Here is a 22,430-nt window from a genome sequence, read left to right as displayed (position 1 = left end):
GAAGACGCGGAAGGCGCTACAGTCCAATGAGGTTAATGTACACGAGACCGTATTTTATATGAATGAAACGATTGGACGCATTTTACATTGTCTTTAATCTCTATGCTAAATTGGCGGTTATGTGGTTCTCAACAGACGCTGTGAGCGTGAACGTTTAATTGCTTATTTTGGTCGTAAACTCTATTTTATTGCATATCATATTAAAAGTAATTTCATGTATTTTGTGGTTATCTGTGGAATTATTACGTGATAATTTTGATGTAGTTTGAGTAGAAATTACTGTTTGGTCATATAATTTGGTATGCAATAGTACTCAAGTCAAATCATAAAGAATTAAACATTGCAACGAATACAGAACTTGATTATGATATTTGTGTTAGAAATTACACATTATAATTAAACATTGTTTATTTGAAAATTAATCTAAATATAAATGGTTTTGAAAGCATATCCCAATTATTGAATTGCTTTTATGAAAGTTTCCAAAATATAATATAAATGACCTATAAAAGGTTCTCAAATTCAAGAGTGGTGCGATGCTGCATATTTGTAAAAATGAAAAATAATAAAATGTGTTTTATGAGGACTAGATATTTATTATCCATGTTATTCATTACAGAATTCTTATAACTAGCGTCTTAAATGTAAGTAAATCTTAGGTTAATGATGGTATTGAGCATATTGAGGAGCTTCGATATGCCTGGATGGATGGGAGTGCTCTACTTGAGCATTGAATCTGTGAAGAAGAAAAACATATTAAAATTGAGCGAGTTACTATGAACTGATACACTAGTCTACAAAGAATAAGTTCAAAGAAATGAAATGAACTTTTGCAATTATAGGTCGAGCTAAAAGCTGTTAAAAAGTTACGTTTAGGAGTTTTAGTAAACATTATCATAATATTATGATACTCTCAGGACTACCAAGGAAAATCATCTATCATATTAATATTTATAATATCATTATGGATTCGCAGAACCTCACAGTTATAACCTTAATCTATACAAATATTATAAAGAGGAAAGGTTTGATTTTTTGTTTGTTTGTTTGTTTGTATGAATTGGATAGGCTCCGAAACTACTTGGCAGATTTGAGAAATTCTTTCACTGTTGGAAAGCTACATCATTTCTGAGTGACATAGGCTATATTTCATTTTCAAAAAAAATAGGCATCCTTACTAAAATTACGATAACGTAATCCAAGGTGTGAAAAAAATATCAAAAAACTACCTTACATCGCGTGCGCTGCGAAAACTATTGATGATAGAACAAAATGATATACTACATTTTTTTAGAACACACCATTATCTACAAAAAATCAGCGGCAGCATATCTCTAACTATTACAGTCATGTCACAATAAGCGTTTTTTTATTGAAAAAAAGAAATTAAATTACCACCGCTACAAAAAGCTCTTTATTTGTACCTTGGTACTAACCCTTATCAAAATAAACGATGTATTATTTAAGACTGCTTCAATATCTTTATATTACTTTTTGAATTATTCGATTCTGACAATCCATTCAAAAGATATCACGAGTTAAAAAAAAATTAAAAAATAAACTGTATTCGGCTAGCTATGCGTTGTAGGCGTCACTCGGGCAGGGGTACGGGAGGGGGGTTAAGATCACGAAATAAACTTGCCGCGCGGCTTACTCGCGCGGTCGGCTCCCTACGTGATGGACGTGTGCGGAATTTACGCTTGATAATAATTCGTTTAGTAAGTAACTAAACCGATTTAAAAAGTTCTTTTCAGAACTAAACCCATTTATATAAAACTAGCTTCCGCCCGCGACTCCGTCCGCGCGGATGTCGGTCTTCGCGTGGATGGTTTATTTCTCCATTTTGAGTAACTCTGACAATGACATCTTATAAATATCTATTGGACCCAAATACGGCTAGGCCTATAATAATACGGAACGTGTGTTCGCGGTTCTACACTCTACAGAACAACGTCTATGGATAAAACTGAAGAATTAAGATTAATTTTTTTTCTACGTATTTTTCCAGGATAAAAAGTATCCTATTTTACGCCCAGGATAATAAGGTATAATTATACCAAGTTTCATCGAAATCGAACCGTCAGTTTTCCCGTGATGCCTTCACATACAGACAGACAGCCGCTAGTAAATTATAAATTCATAGAAACAAACCCATTGTGAGCATCGGCATTATAATGCACGGTGCGGACGGATCCGTCAGCTTCATGCAAGCTGTATGAGCCAGTCACGCGGTCTCCATCGCGGCTCTCGTGCTGGGACTTGATGTCACCGGTGTGGGGGTCGTTGACGCCGTATTCGAATTCGTATTTGGGATATGACTGGGAGAATTAGAAATAAACTTTCTAATTCTCCCAGTAGATTCTTAGATAAATAGGGATTTATTGGATACTAAAGAATTAATAGTCAGAAAAATGATGAATAGTGTCGTATGTAACAAACTTTAACAGAAAGACTTATATGAGATATTTAGATTCAAATATCAATGACACTTTTAAATTATTAATTAAGTATATTATTCAAAAAAGAAATTTATGAGAAATTATTGCTATGCACTGAGTACAATGAAATTACATAATTATCAGTACAATATTACTTACATAGTATTCCTGGTGTCCTTGGGCGTATTGTTGGTTATAATGACCTGAAGCATGTTGAAGGGTCAGAGCTGGTGCAGCGTATTGACGAACAGGGATAGCTTGATGGGCACTTGAGATAGCTTGTGTGTATAGAGGGGCAGCTTGAGAAATGACAGGAGCAGCGTGAGAAATGACAGGGGCAGCGTGAGAAATGACAGGGGCAGCGTGAGAAATTACAGGAGCAGCGTGAGAAATGACAGGAGCAGCGTGAGAAATGACAGATGTGGCATGAGAAGCGACAGGAGCAGCATGAGAAATGACAGGAGCAGCATGAGAGATGATGGGAGCAGCGTGTGAAACGATAGGCGCAGAATGAGAGATGGAAGAACCTACATGAGAGATGACGGGAGAACCATGAGAGTAAGCAGATTGGTATACAGGAGCAGATTGAGCGTATACAGGAGCAGATTGAGCGTATACAGGAGCAGATTGGGCGTATACAGGAGCAGATTGGGCGTATACAGGAGCAGATTGAGCGTATACAGGAGCTTGGGATATGATAGGAGAAGCATGAGAAATAACTGGTGAGTAAGAAATAGAAGGAGCAGCTTGGATGTAAGATGCGGCTTGTCTAATAGGCGCTGCGTGTTGTAAAGTTAATGATTGATGAGCGATAGGAGCAGCTTGGTAGACAGGAGCATGTACGGCAATCGGCTGGACATTGTAACCGTGTTGGTTTTGAGCAATGCCATGGCGAATTACTGATTGGGATGAAGTTGCTTGGCCGTACGGATAGTGATCCTGTGCGCTAACTGCTATGAATGCAGCCGCGATAATGAACACCTGAAACATTATAATAAATTAAAATGTGTAATATAATGATAAATTTATTAATAATTACTATAATTTAATATTTCAATCAAATATAAAATAAAATACAATTTGGCTACTTACTTTCGATATCATGTTTTTACTCTTGAAGGTATGTGTATTGAAATCGAAGTGATACTGGTTCCAAAAATTACACTCGTTTTATATTATTCAAAGTCCTTATTACGGTCAAAAGTTACGTATTATTTTCAAAATGTAGGGTAAAATAACAAGTTTCAATTTTGAGATCGCCAGTAATAGTGGTAGTGAATGTCTTTTACGAACGACGGGTCATTAAAAAAGAAAACGAGACACTTTATATGAAAAAAAATATATTTAACACTGAGCATTACACCGGAGTCCACACCCAGCACCCCGCAGGCATTATCTAACGTTTCATAAAATGTATAACGAAATGAAATGAAAGCTTAAAACTACAAGAAAGTATAATACAATAGTCAAGACTCAAATGGAGCGTAATGACTTGGGCCACCGTCCCTGAGATACACCTTATGAAACGCTGTGCCTCAAGCGTTCGTTGTACCGTTACCAAGCGTTCATATACATCGTGGGCTTATCCTAAGAGAGAGAGAAGGTAGAGAGAAGATGTCGTTTAGCCGTGGAGGCCATGGAGGAGGCCGCCATGTGCCGGGGCGAGCGCGACGGGCGCGTGCGCGACGGCCACCGCGGGCGCGGGGTGCGCTGCGTGGCCCTGTCTGCTTACTACCGCGTTGAATCTATAAAATAAAATAAAATTTATTAGCAACTTCAAATATAACATTACAATATTGCTCTGCCTTCTGAACTAGGTAAATACCTGTATCTCAGAAGGCAGTGCCTTCCCTTACAAATTCTATAAGGGAAGGCACTGCCTTCTGAGATGGATATAACAACCCCATAAATGATGTACATCGAATCCATATATAACTATTATATGATGCTTAGATAAAGAATAAGTCGAATCCATATACCTATTGATAGGAATATAATGCACAACACAGAAGTTGAATTAGATACATACTTTATATTCACATTCAGATCTTATCCTACTAATACCATGTGAAATTTGTGAGTTTTGATGTGTGTTGTTACTCTATCACGGAATAACTTCTGAGAAAACTAACGTTTTATAGGTAGGTATACATTTTGGAGTATTTCTTTAATTGACATAATTTAATCAACTTTTGATTAAAGTAAGAGGAGATAGTAAAAAAGACTTTGAGTATCATAAAATGTAGGGCATTAAAAAAGTTACAATATGATAAACTGTTTTGGAGAAATTCAGGTATAAATATGCCTACAGCATACCATAAAATTGCATATATTTATTAGTAAGGCCTACATACCAAAAGTCATATAATGCGAATAAACAAGTTCTTAAGAACGTGTACTCTTGAATATAAAGCTATAAAACAAGATCAAGCCCAATTAACACCGATAAGAAGCATTCAAAATCTCACTAGAAGATTTTATCTTTTATGATAAGACTAGATTGGATAAAAAAACTTAACGATCCTACAATTTTAAAATGTTATCATGAAATTATACTAGCAACCTCAAATATTTTATGTAAATATTGTTTACGATACGAAAAATAGTAGTTACTTTGGTAACATGTACATTATGCAAATTACATTTGTTCGTTTTGCATCATTTTCATTCAGAATATCATCAGACGATCTTTTGAGATGACCTGCCATAGTCTTTCAGTCCGAATTATAAAACTTACTTGAAGTACTTTCAGTTCCTAAGTAAAATTAATTTAAACACTAAGGCAAAGAAACATACCCATTATGGTCGTCAGCGGAGTAGTTGACAGTACGGACGGTACCATCAGGCTCAACTAGTTGGTACTGGCCCTTGACAACATCACCATCACGCGCTTCCCATTGGCTCTTGTGGTCACCAGTGTGGCCGTCGGCGACACCGTAGTTGAACTGGTAGCGGGGGTGGGACTGGAGAAGATAATATTAAAGATGATGGTTGTGTTTGTATCAAAGTTTTGAAAACAATTACTTTTAAGAGGACTATCCTCACAACAAGTATAATTATAAAGTCTTTACTTATGCAAGCATACGTTTTCAACAGTGATATATTAAAGGAAAAATAATTATACTAACATATACTTCAACAGGGGCAACGGCGTGCGCGACAGGCGCGTGGTAAACCGGTGCCGCATGCGCCACGACCGCGCCGTGACCTGCAACACACCTTTAGCTTTGATTGCAATTAACAGTTAGACATAGGTTAATAGAGATAGAGTGATAACATATAAAGGTATCAGAATACGATAGTTTTTAATTTTGTAGAGCTTTTTTTGAATTGTAGTCACAAAACTGGAATTTGGATGCATGGAATTGCTTTCTTCGTCTTTTACGAGATTAAGGACCAGTTTCACAGATTCCTTTTATTGTTTGTTTAGTTTATCTAAAAAGTATCAAATTGGCTATTGGCAACATTATCAGAAAGCCGTGAAACCAGCACTAAGTATTTAAGATAATTTCAAAAATGACCTAGCAACTTTTCACAATTTCACTTTATACGTTAATCATCACTCAATACGTTAAGTTCAAATTTCACAATCCACTCATCAATTTGCCATATTCCTTTGATTTACCTAGACCGTATCCTCCATATCCACCATAGCCTCCATAGCTGATCGCTGGAGCAGCGACGGCCGGAGCCGGGTGACCAAGCACGATGCTCTGTGAGGAAATAGCTCCGTGGCCGGCGAGCAAGCCACCCCGGGCGACGGCGAGCAAAGCGCACGCTACTAACGTCTGAAATTATAATAAATAGACCATTTAAGCATGTAATTGCAGTTTATGGCTAAAAATATTTTGATGATTATTAGATATTTCAATTTTTTATGTGATGATTATCGGATGTAACGTTCGAATTACGATAGATAAAATGATGAATTGAGCAATAATAATTGGCTTGATAACTAAATTAGGGGTCATATTATAAAGAAAACACTTTATATTGACATTAATGTCAATAAAGTTCATAAATTAAAGGTTGATAGAATTATGGTAACAGTTTTAGTTTTGACAAATGTTAAAAGATATTGAGGTCATTAATCAAATTAACACAACTTCAGTGTTAATGATGACAACAACAATCAAAACAAGTTTAGAATTGATTTTTTAGGAAATACAGAACTTTTCAAATCCACCCCTATTTACCTTAGCGAACATTTTGTGGTTTTATCCTAGGATCCTAAGATACGTTTGTTTACTAAGCTCTAGGGCTTGATATGTGTCTAAATGTAAGATATCTGGCGCTTATATAGTGCCTAGAACTATGTCCTATAGGTACGGACCTTAGATATTGCCGGCGGTATCGGAGACACAAGTGCGAGTTAGGCGCTGGCTTTGAAACAGGATCGTTATCTGAGGAGGATAAGATATGCATTTTATTTTATTCTTAATTGTAATATTTGAAAGAATAATGAGCATGTGATTATCAATATATTCAGCTTTTGAAGACTCTCAGATAGATGCGTCACTCGATATCTACCTCAGATCGATATAGTAAGGACGCAGCGAACAACACCTCCCAAAGTCATCAAACCACGTAGGTATTATGTTGGCACGACCGTGGCACAGTCGCCACACATGAGTCAAACAAATATAATATAAATTCCATTACAATTTTATATATTTAAATGATAAGTATTAAAATTTAATTATACTTCCTTTCCTACCAGGTTGCCTGGTAGATATTGCAGTTCAGCAATAAGGCCGCCTTTTGCACAAATGATCCCTTTTTGTGATATTGTCCTTATTTTCTGCTTTGTCCATTCATGTTTGTACAATGTATGTTTGTACAATATATGTATAGTGTAATAAATAAAAATAACTTAGCAAAAAATATCAATCGCATCATCATACGAGATTGTGATAAAACAATATTAATGAGTATAAATGTTAATCGAATATACCTACGTATATTGACAATTGTGAAATTAATAGGACTAGGACGAATATATATAATTTTATATCCTGTTGGCATAATTTAATAACCTGGAGTACCTCCCTACCGCTATAACCAGTGTATTTAAGTAACTTCTATAATTATTATGCCTTAACTGTTTCTAAAGTTATAAAGTTTTGTTCCTGAACTTACTTCCGTCCTTTAAAAAATCTAAAAATAACCATTTTCCTAGATAATGTAAAAAAGTTTCTGTACGAAATATTATATGTTCACACTTCACATCCACATTATGTCTTACACTAAACATATTCGAGATAAGAATTGGTTTAAAGCTGTCAAATACCTTTAAACATACACGCGTTTGTAGAATTCCGAATAAATTAAACATATGAATGTTTATCGAGTTCTAGTTTTTGTAACTATTGTTTTAATGCAGTTCTAAATTGGCACATTTATCGTGTATGCTGAAATTGATTATTTTACCGATATAAGATAAAAGTTCTCTTGAGATATAAAATACTAGATTTCCGCCTGCGGCTTCGCCCGCGTTTTCAAAAAAAAACCCGCATAGTTCCCGTTCCCGTGGGATTTCCGGGATAAAACCTAGCCTATGTCACTCAGAAATGATGTAGCTTTCCAACAGTGAAAGAATTTTTCAAATCTGCCAAGTAGTTTCGGAGCCTATTCAATTCATACAAACAAACAAAAAATCAAACCTTTCCTCTTTATAATATTTGTATAGAAAAACATTTGCCTAATTAAATTTAATTCTTATAAAAAAGAAAAATATGCTTTTAAAAACAGTTTGTTATGGAACCCACTTCAAGAGTCATCAGTATTGTTGGTACCTACATTTTGCCAAAAATTCATCATTATATAATCATTATTATCTATATATATCATCAAATGATCATCTTGTACTAGTTCCTATAATTAAAAAAAAAAACATTGCTTATTAATACTCTGCTATAATATCATATTACAACAGATGTATGAATAATGCATCTGCCCCCTACCCCACTACGGGGACACGGGACTTCACTTATAATATCATATTATGTTATCATTAGCATACAATAGCTACTCAACAAATGCCAAGGCTTTGATGGAAGCTTGAATGAACATAATAAATTATCTTCTATAATATAAAAATGAATCGCAAAATATGTTGGTAAGCGCATAACTCGAGAACGGCTGAACCGATTTCGATAATTCTTTTTTTATTATATTCCTTGAAGTACGAGGATGGTTCTTATGAAGAGAAAACGTAAACATGTACCACGGGCGAAGCCGGGGCGGACCGCTAGTAATGTATAAAAACAATTTTTCTCGCTCCATTTTACAAAGTTTATTTTTATATTTTTTGAGAAAATTAGCTCAATGAGATCGCAATTATTAAACAATATATTACTTAACTGTATAAATTAAAAAAGGAAAGGTTCATAAATTCTATGACAAAAATGAAGAAAGGGAATTGATACCACTGGTACAGTGTCATTAAATCAAAGGACAATAAAGGTCAAATTATTATGTCAACTATTCACGAAGAATTTGTAAAATATTTACGATATATGTTTCTGTAAAAAATAGTGGGCGAGTATGAAATAGCTGCTGCTATTCGCAGTTTCATCCTCTATTTCGTTAAAAGACTTATAAAATCGAAATCGAAATCTTCTATAACCTAATATTATGTAAAAAGAAAAATTACTGGTAGGTAGGTATTTCAAAATTTTATAGAATTAAGATTAAAAAAAGCAACGTCAAAATCTAAGTACCTACTCCAAAATAAACGTATATACTGTTTAACTACGAAATTGATAATTAAATTGCGTTCCTAAAAATCGTCCGAAACGTGATTTGAAATCAAAGTGACTTTCTATATGTTGATTTAAAATAGACTCAATTACTATTTTAGTCTTGTAATACGATCAAATTAGAAATTCAACTGCATCTTGGTTCTATCTTTATTCACTGCATAATGTGCATAACAAAAAGACTAATCGATGTGTTACTTCTTCCTGAAAATAAAAACTTTGTTTTTTTACGAGATTTCATAAAAAGAAAACACGGACAATAATATTTATGAGAAAGATAATATTTCTGTAGGAAGTACCTACTTATTCTTTGGAAATATCGTTGCTAGACAAGCAAGTTAAGAGACAGTTAAACATTGAACATAAAACCACTTTAATTTATTAGTTTCTATATTTTATTTTATTGTTTTATAAATCTGTTTTTCATCTAGTTTTTGACACAAAACTCATTACATCTATGTAACTTATAATATGCGTATTTGTATGTAATATGAATATACGCATATAAATAAATTAATTTGCATGCTGATTAGTTCGTGAGATTTATCAACATGACAAATGACCAGTACAGTCTACAACTATAAACTCGTGGACTCTAGTAATAGTCCGGGATACATCGCCCATTTTTGCAAGTGATTACTATCAAGCTAATTTTTCGTGAGTAGCTTTATTTTGATGAGATGCCCAATAATTTCATGTACGAAACTCTCGATTGTGGTAGCTTACAGAGGTAACAAGGATAAAAATTTTTGATTTGACGGTTCTCAAATATTTATTACGCAATTTGTAGGACAATATGTCTGTTGAATTATATAAGTATTAAATAAGTGAAAATAAAAAAATCAGCTGGTTAGTAATCATTTATGATGACTTCGTTATCGATACACATTGGAAAGGTGGACTCTTTGATCAAACCATAGATTTTGTAGGACAAATATATTTTTTTCGAATAATTTAGATAATTATCTTGAGATTGAACAAAAAAAAACATTCAGTTAGTAATTAATATTTGAGAACCATCAAATCAAAATATTTTATCCTTGTTTCCTCTGGTAGCTACCACAATCAAGAGTTTTGTACATGAAATTATTGGGCATCTCATCAAAATAAAGCTACTCACGAAAAATTAGCTTGATAGTAATCACTTGCAAAAATGGGCGATGTATCCCGGACTAGTCCGAAAGTACAAAACGCGTCACTCATAACGTAATTTCTCCTCCCACTAGCGCACGATGCAGTCTCCTTATTAACGATTTTTATAAGATTTACATTCAATAGCCTAGTAAATCTCGCTAAGAAACGACAGAACAAATTTCGAAGAGCATTTTTTTAAAATAGGAGTGATATTATCATTGTGAATTAAAATAAAATTACAAAAATAAATGTTTAATCTAATATTCACCCTTATTCCTCATATACTACCTTACAATACACAATATAATAATATTAACTACATTGCTTTATAAAACTAAGTTGCATATTTCACCAGTCTATATTTAGATGATGTGTTTTGATAATAATTAATCAATATTAAAAATATTGTTGAAGGTTAGAAGTCAAAGGTCAATTTGTGACTCATCCATTGATGTTACTGACCAAGATTAACATCATGATTATTTAATTAAAATCAAGTTAAACTGGTTATGTTCAGTTAAGGTCGCGTTTAAATTTAATGTTAATTTTAACCAAATTTATTAAGATTATGCGTTTATTTAATATTAATAATTTCTAATTTAAATATATTCGAACTTTCCGTCGTGTGTGTAATTCAAACAAATTAATTTCATGATTAAGCTCATTATGTAAAAGCTTTATGTAATTAAATGCCAGTATTTAATTAATAATTACTAGTACTAGAAAGCCGGACAAAATTGAGGCCATATAAAATAAAACAAAACCATAACAAACACAAATATGAACATGAGATTACAGTAAATTAACGCAGCTAATTGGTTTAAATAATATTTCTAATTAATCTGTAGCTTCAACAAATACCTATGTTTTGATATTGTAAAAACTATTAATTAGACATAATTAAAACCATAACCAAGTCTAAACATTGTATTTGTAATGCAAAATTCATAGCATGTTATGAAATCTGCATAACTTATCCGTAATTGCCACAGTTAATCATTACATATTATGAAAAGATGTCAATTCGATCTTGGAACCGGTTATGCGTAAAACTGACCGCATTCGAAAGTGTTACGTGCAAAACAGGTGCTTTCAGCAAACGGGAGGAAATTAAAACTGATTTAAATTGTCGTTGTCGCATTGCAACACTTCTCTACGCCACATGGACCATGAAAGTTTCAACTGCTATGCCTATATCAGTAAGTGGCAGTTGGCAATATTGCTGTGGCCTTGATCGACATTTTTTACCGGTCTGTTCTATATTTGATGTTATTAATTGGTATAGTTCTTATTCTGTACAAAAGTATTTTTGTATTAAGTGTATAGAACTGTTGTGTTAACTGATAAATAACAGTAGATTTCACAATACTTTTTTAATATACTTAGATCGCATAAGAAGCTACAACTTGTCTATTAGAAATGAAACTCCTCCCAATATCAACAGCATTCCAACAACCATATACATATGTTAGGTCATTAGTTCATTTGAAATGTATAAGTTGAACCAGATGGCCAACAATGGGATCGTTGTACCAAGGTGAGAGAGTGTTGTATCGAGTGTGTCAGCGGATTGCGACAATGGTAGTGGTGTCATGGGCGCGCCCACAAGTGAATGTCCTAGTACATACGTTACTTGAATAAAACATTAATCTATGAATTCGTGGGATATTGTGTCCAATTTGGCGCGCGCTTGATCAAGATACAAAAAGAGATAATGTCATTTTTATCGTTGGCAGGGTTGCCATTTATATTTTGTAGTAGTTTATTATAAACATAATTATAAAAATATTAGAAACTATCTAAATTCCAATATAACAGAAATATAAAATTATCAGAAAGACTTCTCCCAATATAAGGATACTTGATAGCTATAATTACACACTAATTTTTGTCCTGTTATAATTAATTTTTTAATTATGTAAAGCCAAAGGAAAGGGAATTTTATAAATTATCTTCAGTGTCCTTGTAAATCAAAACCAGTTTAACACTCCCGCTCGTTCCAGTTTCATTACTTTCACTATCATTGTGAGATGGCTTGCACATTAAGCGTATATTAACTGCTGTCAAAAATGATTGCTCAGTAACAAAACAATCGCCTGATTAATTACGATATTTATTTTTACACCACTTAGATCGGCGTCAAAACTACTTTCTAACTTTGATGAATTTAAACATTTATTTTTTATCCTTCATGTTGCACTGGGTGCGTTCTGATTTTGTTTCTAGACCTTTTGGGATTACGTTTTTAGATTATTTTCAATAACAATGTATGTAATCCTACATAGAAAGATGTAAATTGATTAAAATTACTATCTATGCTACTTGAAACCGCAAACACGTAAAGGTAGGTATTTAATTTTACGCGGTTTTAAATTCGCAACAAATAGATTGTGTTTAAACGCCTGACAAATGTAATTTGAGAATTTGTAGTGAGAGTATTTTGCTACTAGTATGCTCAACTATTACACAATATAAAAATCTTGATGTTACTTAAACTTAATTATATATTTGAGGTCCCTCACATAGGTTCATAAAAATAAAAACAGCAAACCAATAAGTAAATCTTTATTATAATATTTAAAGACTTTCTTCTGTACACTTTAAATTAATCTTAGCATTTAGGATCCATTGAAATTATATTAAAAATATTTACTAATAAATATAAATATTGAAAATGAAAGGTTTAAGATAAAGTCATCCTTAAATTAAATAATGAGACATTCTCTCAACCATTCACGCACACAGCTATAAACAAGTCAACAAACACTTATTCTAATTTGTATCCATTGTTCTAAATATCAAATATGTCTAAAATATTTATAATTGGCTTCTTTTTAACTACCTTCTTTACTACTTCCTTTTGAGTGCCAGTTGGTCTAGGCGGTTTTTGGTATCGGTCATCTTCAAAATCATCATCATAGGAAGAATAAGGTGCTCTATGGTCAAAATCTTCATCTGATTCTGGTGGATAATCATCTACGACTCTTTGTGGTTTTTTGAGTTTTCTTTTAGGAACTAATACATAATCGTCTAGATTCTCTGGATCAAAAGGTTCTGGATGCTTATGTGGCTTGTACTTCTTTTTTGGACGGGGAGGAATGTAGTCTGAATAACTACTTTCTGGTACGTCACGAGGTACATCACGCACACTAGAATATCCATACTTTGGCGGTGGCTCATTATATTCATCAGGTCTAAATGGCTTAAAACTATCTGGTTTATAACTGTTTACGTATTTTTCAGCATCTATGGATGAAGCTTCGGGTTTGTATTTATCATGTTCATATCTAGAATCAGTAAGAGAAGGATACTTTTGTTTTCTAAAGTCTGAGTCTGCGATGTTACCATAATAATTAGATACTGGCTTATGCTTCTTTCTGCAATTTGGATCATAATTATATCCCATATGACTATGAGCAGGAGCATCAAAACTATCTTCATGAGGATGCTTAATATCTATACTATGAGTGTATTCGCTTGGCTCTAAATCTGAAGGATATTTAGGTCGTTTAACAAATGAGTAATCTTTAAAAAGTGATTCATATGGATGTCTTTTTCTTTTCCTGTCACTAGTTTTGTAAGAGGATTCTGAATCTGCTTCCTCAGAAAAATCATAATAACGATCGTAATCTCTGAGTGCTTTGTCTTCCATATACTCTGGGTTGTTATTGTTGTTCATTTGTTCATCTTGTGCTTCGTTTTGGTTGCCGTTATTATTTACTATTGCTGTAAATCCTGTATTGGGACCCGCGGAATAATCTACAGTTCTCATAGAACCATCTGGTTCTATCACACTGTAGTGACCTGAAGGCAAATAGTATTTCATAAGTATCGAGTACATTGTTAGAAGTTTAAAATTAATTTACTATATCGTTAAGCTTTCATTTGAAATTACATGTATAAAAAGTTTCAAGTTTTTTTTATAATATAATTATCTAATACGTAATAGTCATTTACCTATAACAGTGTCACCTTCCTTCTCTTCCCATACAGCCTTTACGTCTCCGGTTCGTATATCAGAGACTCCATATCCAAATGAATAGCTTGGATGACCCTGAAACGAGAAGAAATTGATTAATGTCATTTTCAATTTCTAATTACATGTTTCTATTATGTCAACGTTCTTGATAAAAAACAGAATGCGTAGAGTAATAACATCGCGTGAGGTGGCCTAGTATTTACGTAGTGACAATGCGTTGCATGCTAACTGACTGTTTAATATTCGGAATATTCAATGAATCATTTAATTGTTTCCATAAAATTGGAATTTCAACTTTTATTATTAAGTTACATGTGAGAGTAGGAGTGTCACTTTGTTAGCAGACGTATCACGCTTTCATCTCTCAGTATTGTTACACTTGACGAAATATCTAAACGTGAACTATTTATTCTGCATCCTGATAACCCAAACTTATTTAATGTTAGTCAGTAGGTACATAGTAGGACTAGATCGTATTCTATGTTTGCAGATATGGCTAAGGTTAGAATAGACTTAAGGGTTAATCATCGTTTTTACTTTTAAATGTGTACTTTAAAGTCAGTACGTCGTCACTGATCGTGTATAATTACAGTTAGAATTAGATTGAAAAACGAGTTCTTATGTTTGTAAACACGACTCTTTTAAATGTCACTAGCCCGCGGCCATCTCAAGTTCAAGATGAGCCGGCGCGTGCGCATCGCGATTTAATGTCAATGACAGCAGATCGTTGACTTTCAATTTCATGCCTTTTTTTCTATTTGTAAGCGTGAAAGATGCAATAACGGCAATATTATGCAGTAGAACCGTTTTGATAAATTGCCTTCTCTATTAATTGGTAAGATTCTAAGCAAAAACTTGTCTAAACTGTTAACTACTACGTTTGAATAAACATTTTTTGCTCGTGCAACTCTTTCACTTTAAAGTTTTGCACTAAATTTAAATGTATGATCTAGTTTATTGAATGAATTATATCTTCATAGAAACCGAGGCACAATTACTAAAGAGAAAAGTGGGTGAACAACACCAATACTGGTTGATAAAGTTACAACATCAAGTCACTTTCGATAGGCATTTATAGTGCGACATATTACGCAGACTTATTTCAATATTTTATCAATCCTTATTGATTTTTAGTACCAATTCTTGTGAAATATTTGTTCTTAACCTTTCCCTGTACATTTGTGTTTCCTTACAAAGAGAGATTAATTGTGAATTCAATTATGAGATGATAATTGTATCGATTTAAATATTGTGCTTATATTATGATTGCTATACAACGGTATTGCAATTCTTTTTATTCTTCTTATTCTGTAAGTTTTCAATTTCGCAACTAATGAAAAAATTTATAGTCTGTTATGATATTCATATTATACAAAGCACATGTATTTTTGATATGAAGTTTGTAAAAGTTTTACTCTTGGAAAATTATCCTTAGTATATAGACCGCATCGATTTTTCTTTCCATGGTTATTTTTAGATGTTATGACTGAATAGAAATAAAATTATTTTACTTTCAATAACAGTGATCATCATAAGGATGTTATTTGTTGCGGTATGCTCATAGAACCATGACTACAAATACTACAATGTAACGCTTAATTGTTACTTTCTTCGTACTTTTTGTGGCCAGTAAATAAACATACTTGTCTATACATATAATAAATCTGTAGAAGGGTCAATTCTGTACATTGAAAATATTGAAAAAATAAATAGCAGGGGGTGTTACTGGATCGATACCAAACCCAAATATGTGATTAAAAAAAATTTTGTCTGTCTGTCTGTCTGTCTGTCTGTCTGTCTGTCTGTCTGTCTGTCTGTCTGTATGTGAAGGCATCACGTGAAAACGATTCGATTTCGATGAAACTTGGTGCAATTATACCTTATTATCCTGGGCATAAAATAGGATACTTTTTATCCCGGGAAAATAAATAGAAAAAAAAAATTTTTTTTTCTTAATTGTTCGGCGCGGACGGAGTCGCGGGCGGAAGCTAGTAGATAATATGTTCCTATTCTAACTTATGTTTATTGAAATGAAATAATGAATTTAAAATACGTCGTTATAACAAATTAGTTGTTAAGATTAGTATTTAATTTTCTTCAACGATAATATCATATTTGTTTTTAAAATATACGATTTAAATAATTAAAAAAGTATTAGCTTATGAAATTTTACTCACTTCATCTTGTTCTTGAGCTGTACTATCGTCTATACCATATTCTTGACACACACATAGCAGTACATTACAAAGAAGTACCTGAAAATATAGGAATAAAAATTATTATATCTAACATCAAACAAAATTGAAACAATAAAAAAAATCAAATCAATAGCTACAATAATTCGTTACATTTTAAAGAATACAAAGATTATTGGATATATTTACATAATCGACTTTAGATACTTTTAATAAGAAATAAATAAGAACAAAGAAATGATAAATAAAAATAACAAATTAAGTACAAATTGCTCAAATTTATTACTACAATTATGAAAACAAATATTTACTCACCAAGATGTTATGTAGCTTAGCCATAATCACAATCTCACTGTATCATTCACTTTTATTCAACATTCACTGTCACTGAGATAATTTTATTTATTCCTTCGCGAAAACCAATATAAACCTGTCCATATCCAAAGTAGAATGTGAAGATGGCCATTGATGACCACCACCCACCTATTTATAAATACACACATGTGTACACCTCGGGTTATGCGTACACACGCACACATTGACACGGAATGTTAGAGGGTGCTGGTAATCACTTTATTGTCTTAGGAATACCACAATGCTATCACCCCGGTAGGAAGCTTATTCTTATCTGTTGAGATAATTAGTGTGTAGGAAATGGTACTTTCATATGTCAGAATATAACAATTCCGCAATTAAATGTATTTTATTTTTAGGTTTATCCCAAAAAAATACGTTTCTTATATCTGCATAATTTAAATAATTCATAAATTAAAAATCACCTAGTATTAAAGAAATAAGAAATACATTTAAGGCTAAACTAGCTCCATGTATCGACAGCTGTTGTAAACCTCCGAAAAAGAACACGTGGATTTGTTTACAATTCTTTAATTTAATGTAGAGTCAGTTTATAAAAAAGAATAACATAAACAAAAAAACGCATTCGGCATTGTTAACACGTGTTCAACTAGCTTGACATTCGAATTAATTCAGTAATTAAAATATTTCAGTGTAGTATTACATGTGTATTGCGACAGACAAATTATGAAAATAACTTAACGCATATCTATGTTTGAATGCAAATGTATGAAAGCGAACGCTATTCGAGATAAACATATGCAATATGTAGCAATTCGCGATGACAAGAGAAAGAATTCATAGAGATTTCATTGTAAGATTTCATATATATACCGAAGGTACTTAATTTTTAAGAAAAATAAAGACGGGTTGCACTCCGGGAGTGCCGGCAGAAGTGAAAACTTGATTATTAACGTTCAGCATGTTTGATATTTTGGAATGGTATCCGTCTTACGCATGGAATATAAGGGCTAAAAAAAAAATCCGTCTTACGCTTTTTCGATCAGGTCACGTGTCCTGACGCGAGTTTAAGATTTTAAACCCATTACAGAAAAAGTGCTCAACGCCGCTAAAGAAGTTTTCACTTCAAAAGTTTTCACTTCAATAATCAAAATATCAATATTGAATTATTATTAGTAAATTATAAATACCTTTCGAAAAATTTTCCATATTCATCGTGACTCGGTCGATAAAACGAGATTAATTTTAATGACGCATAAAATGTCAGATTTGAGTTTCCCGCCAATTGTGTCTAATATAGGCAAAGGCGCGAAAGTATACAGCCAGAAAGTAAAAAAAAAAGATAAAATTATTTTGATCGAATGATCGAATTCATTTTGATGAATAATACGATTAATGAAAAAAAAAATAAAGCCAAATAATTACTTTATGAGTTAATTTCCAATTCTTGCTGTATTATTATTAATCATTAAAACCATTTTTCTAAAACCTTAATCATAAAAAGGGTTAGTATTGTATATGCATTGTATATGTATGACATTATTATATTTCCTTGGAAAATCTGCCAAACGAATAAATCAGATCAGATACAGTTTTCTTCTCTTAAATAAATCTGGCGTGATTGAAATAAATCTTTGTTATTATATTTTATGAAATTTTTGGTAGGTTGATGCTATTTTCCATTTTATCTTTTTATTTGAAAATATCTTATTCTTCATATCCTAGTCCTAGTCGTAGTACAAGGTATTAATTATTATGTGAAAAAATTCAATTTCAATCAAGGTATTAACTAAATGAGTATTATAGGTATTGTAATTTAAAATAATTATTTTTATAAAAGGGTAAAAAATGTATTATCACTAGTAAGTAAATGCATAATTTTAATTTATATATGACAAATGCATAATACACCCAATAAATCTCCTAGAAATTTCCAAAGCTATTAAAATGAAATACGTTCATACGGATGTATCGCTATCCCTGAACCGATGTTACGATTAAAGCCATTTAATATGAAGCATTGAACGCGTTACATCAAGAGGAACACATATAATTGGACTAGTTAACAACTTCACTACTTAGAAATTCTGAATTACTGCAATTCCATAGCATTTTGTTATGCCACCATGTATATAAAACTAATTGATTTCCGATAAAATATATCATAATCATATCACGATAGTTTAGTATATTTATATAAGAAATTATATTCTGATATAATATTCCACGAACATGTGAAAGTAATTTCGTTATTTTATAAAGTAGAAAAGGTTATTTGTATACAGGGTGTAATCGTTAAGTGTGCACAGGCGATTTTTCCGTAAGTATTACAGATAACAAAAAACTTTAAACTGATATCGAAAGTACTTAACCTAATGAGTAAAATGGCCGTAATAAATTTTTTAAAATAAATCGAGAAATATCAAAAAAATTATCTTTAAACCCTCCCATACATTAAGTATGAAATATGAATATCCCATATACATTTAATATGAAAGATTTTAGCTTTCTTTTTCTTTTTGGTTTTCTGCTTTAATTACTTCGCAAATTTGAAGTGGCATTTTCCACGCTCTTTCCGGACATTTTCTCGCATTTTCCGGATATTTTCCGGGGATTTTCCGAGTATTTTCCGGGCATTTTCCGGGCATTTTCCCACGCATTTTCGGACATTTTCACGCATTTTCCGGATATTTTCCAGATATTGTCCAGGCATTACCCAGGCATATTCCAGGGGTTTTCCAGGCATTTTCCCGCCTTTTCCGGACATTTCCACGCATTTTTTCGGATATTTTCCAGACATTTCCCTGGCATTTTCCGGTTATTTTCCAGGATTTTCCCAGGCATTTTCCGGGAATTTCTCAGGCATTTTCCGGGGATTTTCCGAGCATTTCCCTGGGATTTTCCGGATGTTTCCAGACATTTTCCGGACATTGCCCTGGCATTTTCCGGAGATTTTCTAGGCATTTTCCACGCATTTCCCATACATTTTCCGGACATTTCTCAGGCATTTTCCGGGGATCTTCCAGGCATTTTCCAGAACTTTCCACGCATTTTCCGGATATTTTCCAGACATTTTCCGAGCATTTCCCAGGCATTTTCCGGTTATTTTCCGGGAATTTCCCAGGCATAGTCCGGGGATTTTCCGAGCATTTCCCGGGGATTTTCCAGATGTTTTCAAGACATTTCCGGATATTTCCCTGGCATTTTTAGGGGATTTTCCAGGCATGTTCCACGCTCCTCCCGGACATTTTCACGCATTTTTCGGATATTTTCCGGACATTTTCACGCATGCACGGAAATGTCCAGAAAATATCTGGAAAACATCCGGAAAATCCCCGGGAAATGCGCGGAAAATCCCCAGACAATGCCTGGGAAATTCCCGGAAGATAACCGGAAAATGCCTGGAAATTTCCGGAAAAACCGTAGGAAATGCCTGGAAAATCCCTGGAAAATATCCGGAAAATGCGTGAAAATATCCGGAAAATGCGTGAAAATGTCCGGAAAATGCGTGGAAATTCCTGGAAAATGCCTGGAAAATCCCTGGAAAATATCCGGAAAATGCGTGAAAATGTCCGGAAAATATCCGGAAAATGCGTGAAAATGTCCGGAAAATGCGTGGAAATGCCTGGAAAATCCCTGGAAAATGCCTGGGAAATGTCCGGAAAATTCCCGGAAATGCGTGTAAATGTCCGGAAAAACGTGGAAAATGTCAAAAAAGAAAGCTAAAATCTTTCATATTAAATGTATATTAATCCAGTCTATAGGTATTTATGCTCTACAAAAGGTGGCGTAGAAAATGTTTTGAAATGATATTGTTTAGGTATGAAAGGTTAATCAAAATCCAAGTTTTCGACCTTGACGGACCCAGGCGCTAGCCGCCATCTTGAATTAAAGGTGCTAAAATTAGGTATATTTTAAATAACTTCTCAATTGTTTACTAAATCACAAAAGTGTCTATGAGGGGTTCAAAGAAGACAAAATTACCTACATTTTTTTCATAGATGATTATTCTGTAAGTCTTAAAGGTAAAAAGTTACAAGCGACGGAAATAATAATATTTACAGAAATCATATAATTTTAATTTTGTTTAAAAATTGTACAGCTATCATTTTTTAATTCTCTTTGATGGCCCGGGCTGGTTAATGGTGGCTTCTTCATGATCGTCGCTGAAATTTTCTGTTTCATTGTCTGTATTTTTAGTTTCCAACCATGAAATTTCGTCATCATGACCAGAAGAAATGGAAGACGCTGGAGCACGCTTTCTAGTAACTTTTTACGGAGGGGACATGGATAAGGAATCCTTAGAAGATATCCGATATGAACGATTCATAAAGTTATCAATAAAAAGTAAATTTAATCGTCGAAATTTCGTGGTTGGAAACTAAAAATTCAGACAATGAAACAGAAAATTTCAGCGACGATAATGAAGAAGCCACCATTAACCAGCCCGGGCCATCAAAAAGAATAAAAAAAGATTGCTTCACAATTTTTAAACAAAATTAAAATTATATGATTTCTGTAAATATTGTTATTTCCGTCGCTTGTAACTTTTTACCTTTAAGACTTACAGAATAATCATGTATGAAAAAAATGTAGGTAATTTTGTCTTCTTTGAACCCCTCATAGACACTTTTGTGATTTAGTAAACAATTGAGAAGTTATTTAAAATATACCTAATTTTAGCACCTTTAATTCAAGATGGCGGCTAGCGCCTGGGTCCGTCAAGGTCGAAAACTTGGATTTTTATTAACCTTTCATACCTAAACAATATTTTTTCAAAACATTTTCTACGCCACCTTTTGTAGAGCAGAGGCTTTTACATTTCCCCACAGACTGGACTATATGGGATATTCATATTTCATACTTAATGTATGGGAGGGTTTAAAGAAATTTTTTTAGATATTTCTCGATTTATTTTTAAAAATTTATTACGGCCATTTTACTCATTAGGTTAAGTACTTTCGATATCAGTTTAAAGTTTTTTGTTATCTGTAATACTTACGGAAAAATCGCCTGTGCACACTTAACGATTACACCCTGTATAAGGAAGAATATCATACAAATTTTTCCAATCCATCATTTCTCTATGTATATTGTGTATCAATAACACACATTTGGTAAGCATGTAAAGTATTATAAATTATACTCAAATAAATTTATAATAATATTAGAATTATTTAAATTAGTTCTTTGTGTAGCTTATAACGGAACGAAATTATCAAAAGATAATAAGAACTGTAACACACTCTAACAGTTCTTATTATCTTTTTATATCTTCCTAAAAACAGAAAAGTGAAGCAATGAAACTGTTATTTGATGAAATTATTATCATCTACTAGGCTATCCCTCTAAGTACGTCTGGGATGAACGGGAATTAAAATAAAATACCTATATTTGTGATAGAAATTAAAATATTTTTTTTAAGTTACCTTTATTATGTTTTTTTTAAGAAGAATCTAAAAATCTTTGATTGACTCTGGTTTCATAAAATATATTAATAATTCTGGTTGAGTAAAATGTATAAAAGAACCTTTACTATGGTATAAGTTCTACGTACCTAACTTGCGAAAAATGGGGTTAGGATAGGTATTGTTACATTCGAGCAGAG

The 22,430-nt window shown here is 32.8% G+C and overlaps 3 protein-coding genes across 3 annotated transcripts; all 3 read right to left on the bottom strand.

Moving 5' to 3' along the window:
* Positions 1 to 575: 575 nt before the first annotated feature.
* LOC149904465 (uncharacterized) lies at positions 576 to 3,655 on the bottom strand. The gene is made up of 4 exons (XM_090107470.1): positions 3,531 to 3,655; positions 2,598 to 3,419; positions 2,152 to 2,318; positions 576 to 736 (listed from the first exon to the last, which is right to left on the bottom strand). Exons 1-4 carry the CDS (start codon positions 3,540 to 3,542, stop codon positions 661 to 663), a joined length of 1,077 nt encoding a protein of 358 aa, XP_089963596.1. The 5' UTR covers positions 3,543 to 3,655; the 3' UTR covers positions 576 to 660.
* Positions 3,656 to 3,761: 106 nt separating this feature from the next.
* LOC149904464 (larval cuticle protein A2B-like) lies at positions 3,762 to 6,780 on the bottom strand. Its single transcript, XM_090107492.1, has 5 exons — positions 6,635 to 6,780; positions 6,064 to 6,226; positions 5,567 to 5,646; positions 5,235 to 5,401; positions 3,762 to 4,183 (listed from the first exon to the last, which is right to left on the bottom strand). The coding sequence occupies exons 1-5, from the start codon at positions 6,644 to 6,646 to the stop codon at positions 4,060 to 4,062; spliced, it is 546 nt and encodes a 181-aa protein (XP_089963618.1). The 5' UTR covers positions 6,647 to 6,780; the 3' UTR covers positions 3,762 to 4,059.
* Positions 6,781 to 12,883: 6,103 nt separating this feature from the next.
* LOC149904463 (uncharacterized) lies at positions 12,884 to 16,980 on the bottom strand. Its single transcript, XM_090107292.1, has 4 exons — positions 16,823 to 16,980; positions 16,490 to 16,567; positions 14,291 to 14,387; positions 12,884 to 14,137 (listed from the first exon to the last, which is right to left on the bottom strand). The coding sequence occupies exons 1-4, from the start codon at positions 16,844 to 16,846 to the stop codon at positions 13,125 to 13,127; spliced, it is 1,212 nt and encodes a 403-aa protein (XP_089963418.1). The 5' UTR covers positions 16,847 to 16,980; the 3' UTR covers positions 12,884 to 13,124.
* Positions 16,981 to 22,430: the final 5,450 nt, after the last annotated feature.

Source organism: Colias eurytheme, chromosome 11, assembly GCF_061535395.1.
Source record: "Colias eurytheme isolate Ceu_HAF_F1 chromosome 11, ilColEury1 Martin Lab GWU primary, whole genome shotgun sequence".
In the NCBI taxonomy this organism is placed as follows: domain Eukaryota; kingdom Metazoa; phylum Arthropoda; class Insecta; order Lepidoptera; family Pieridae; genus Colias; species Colias eurytheme.
This window is presented reverse-complemented; position numbering and strand designations above follow the sequence as displayed.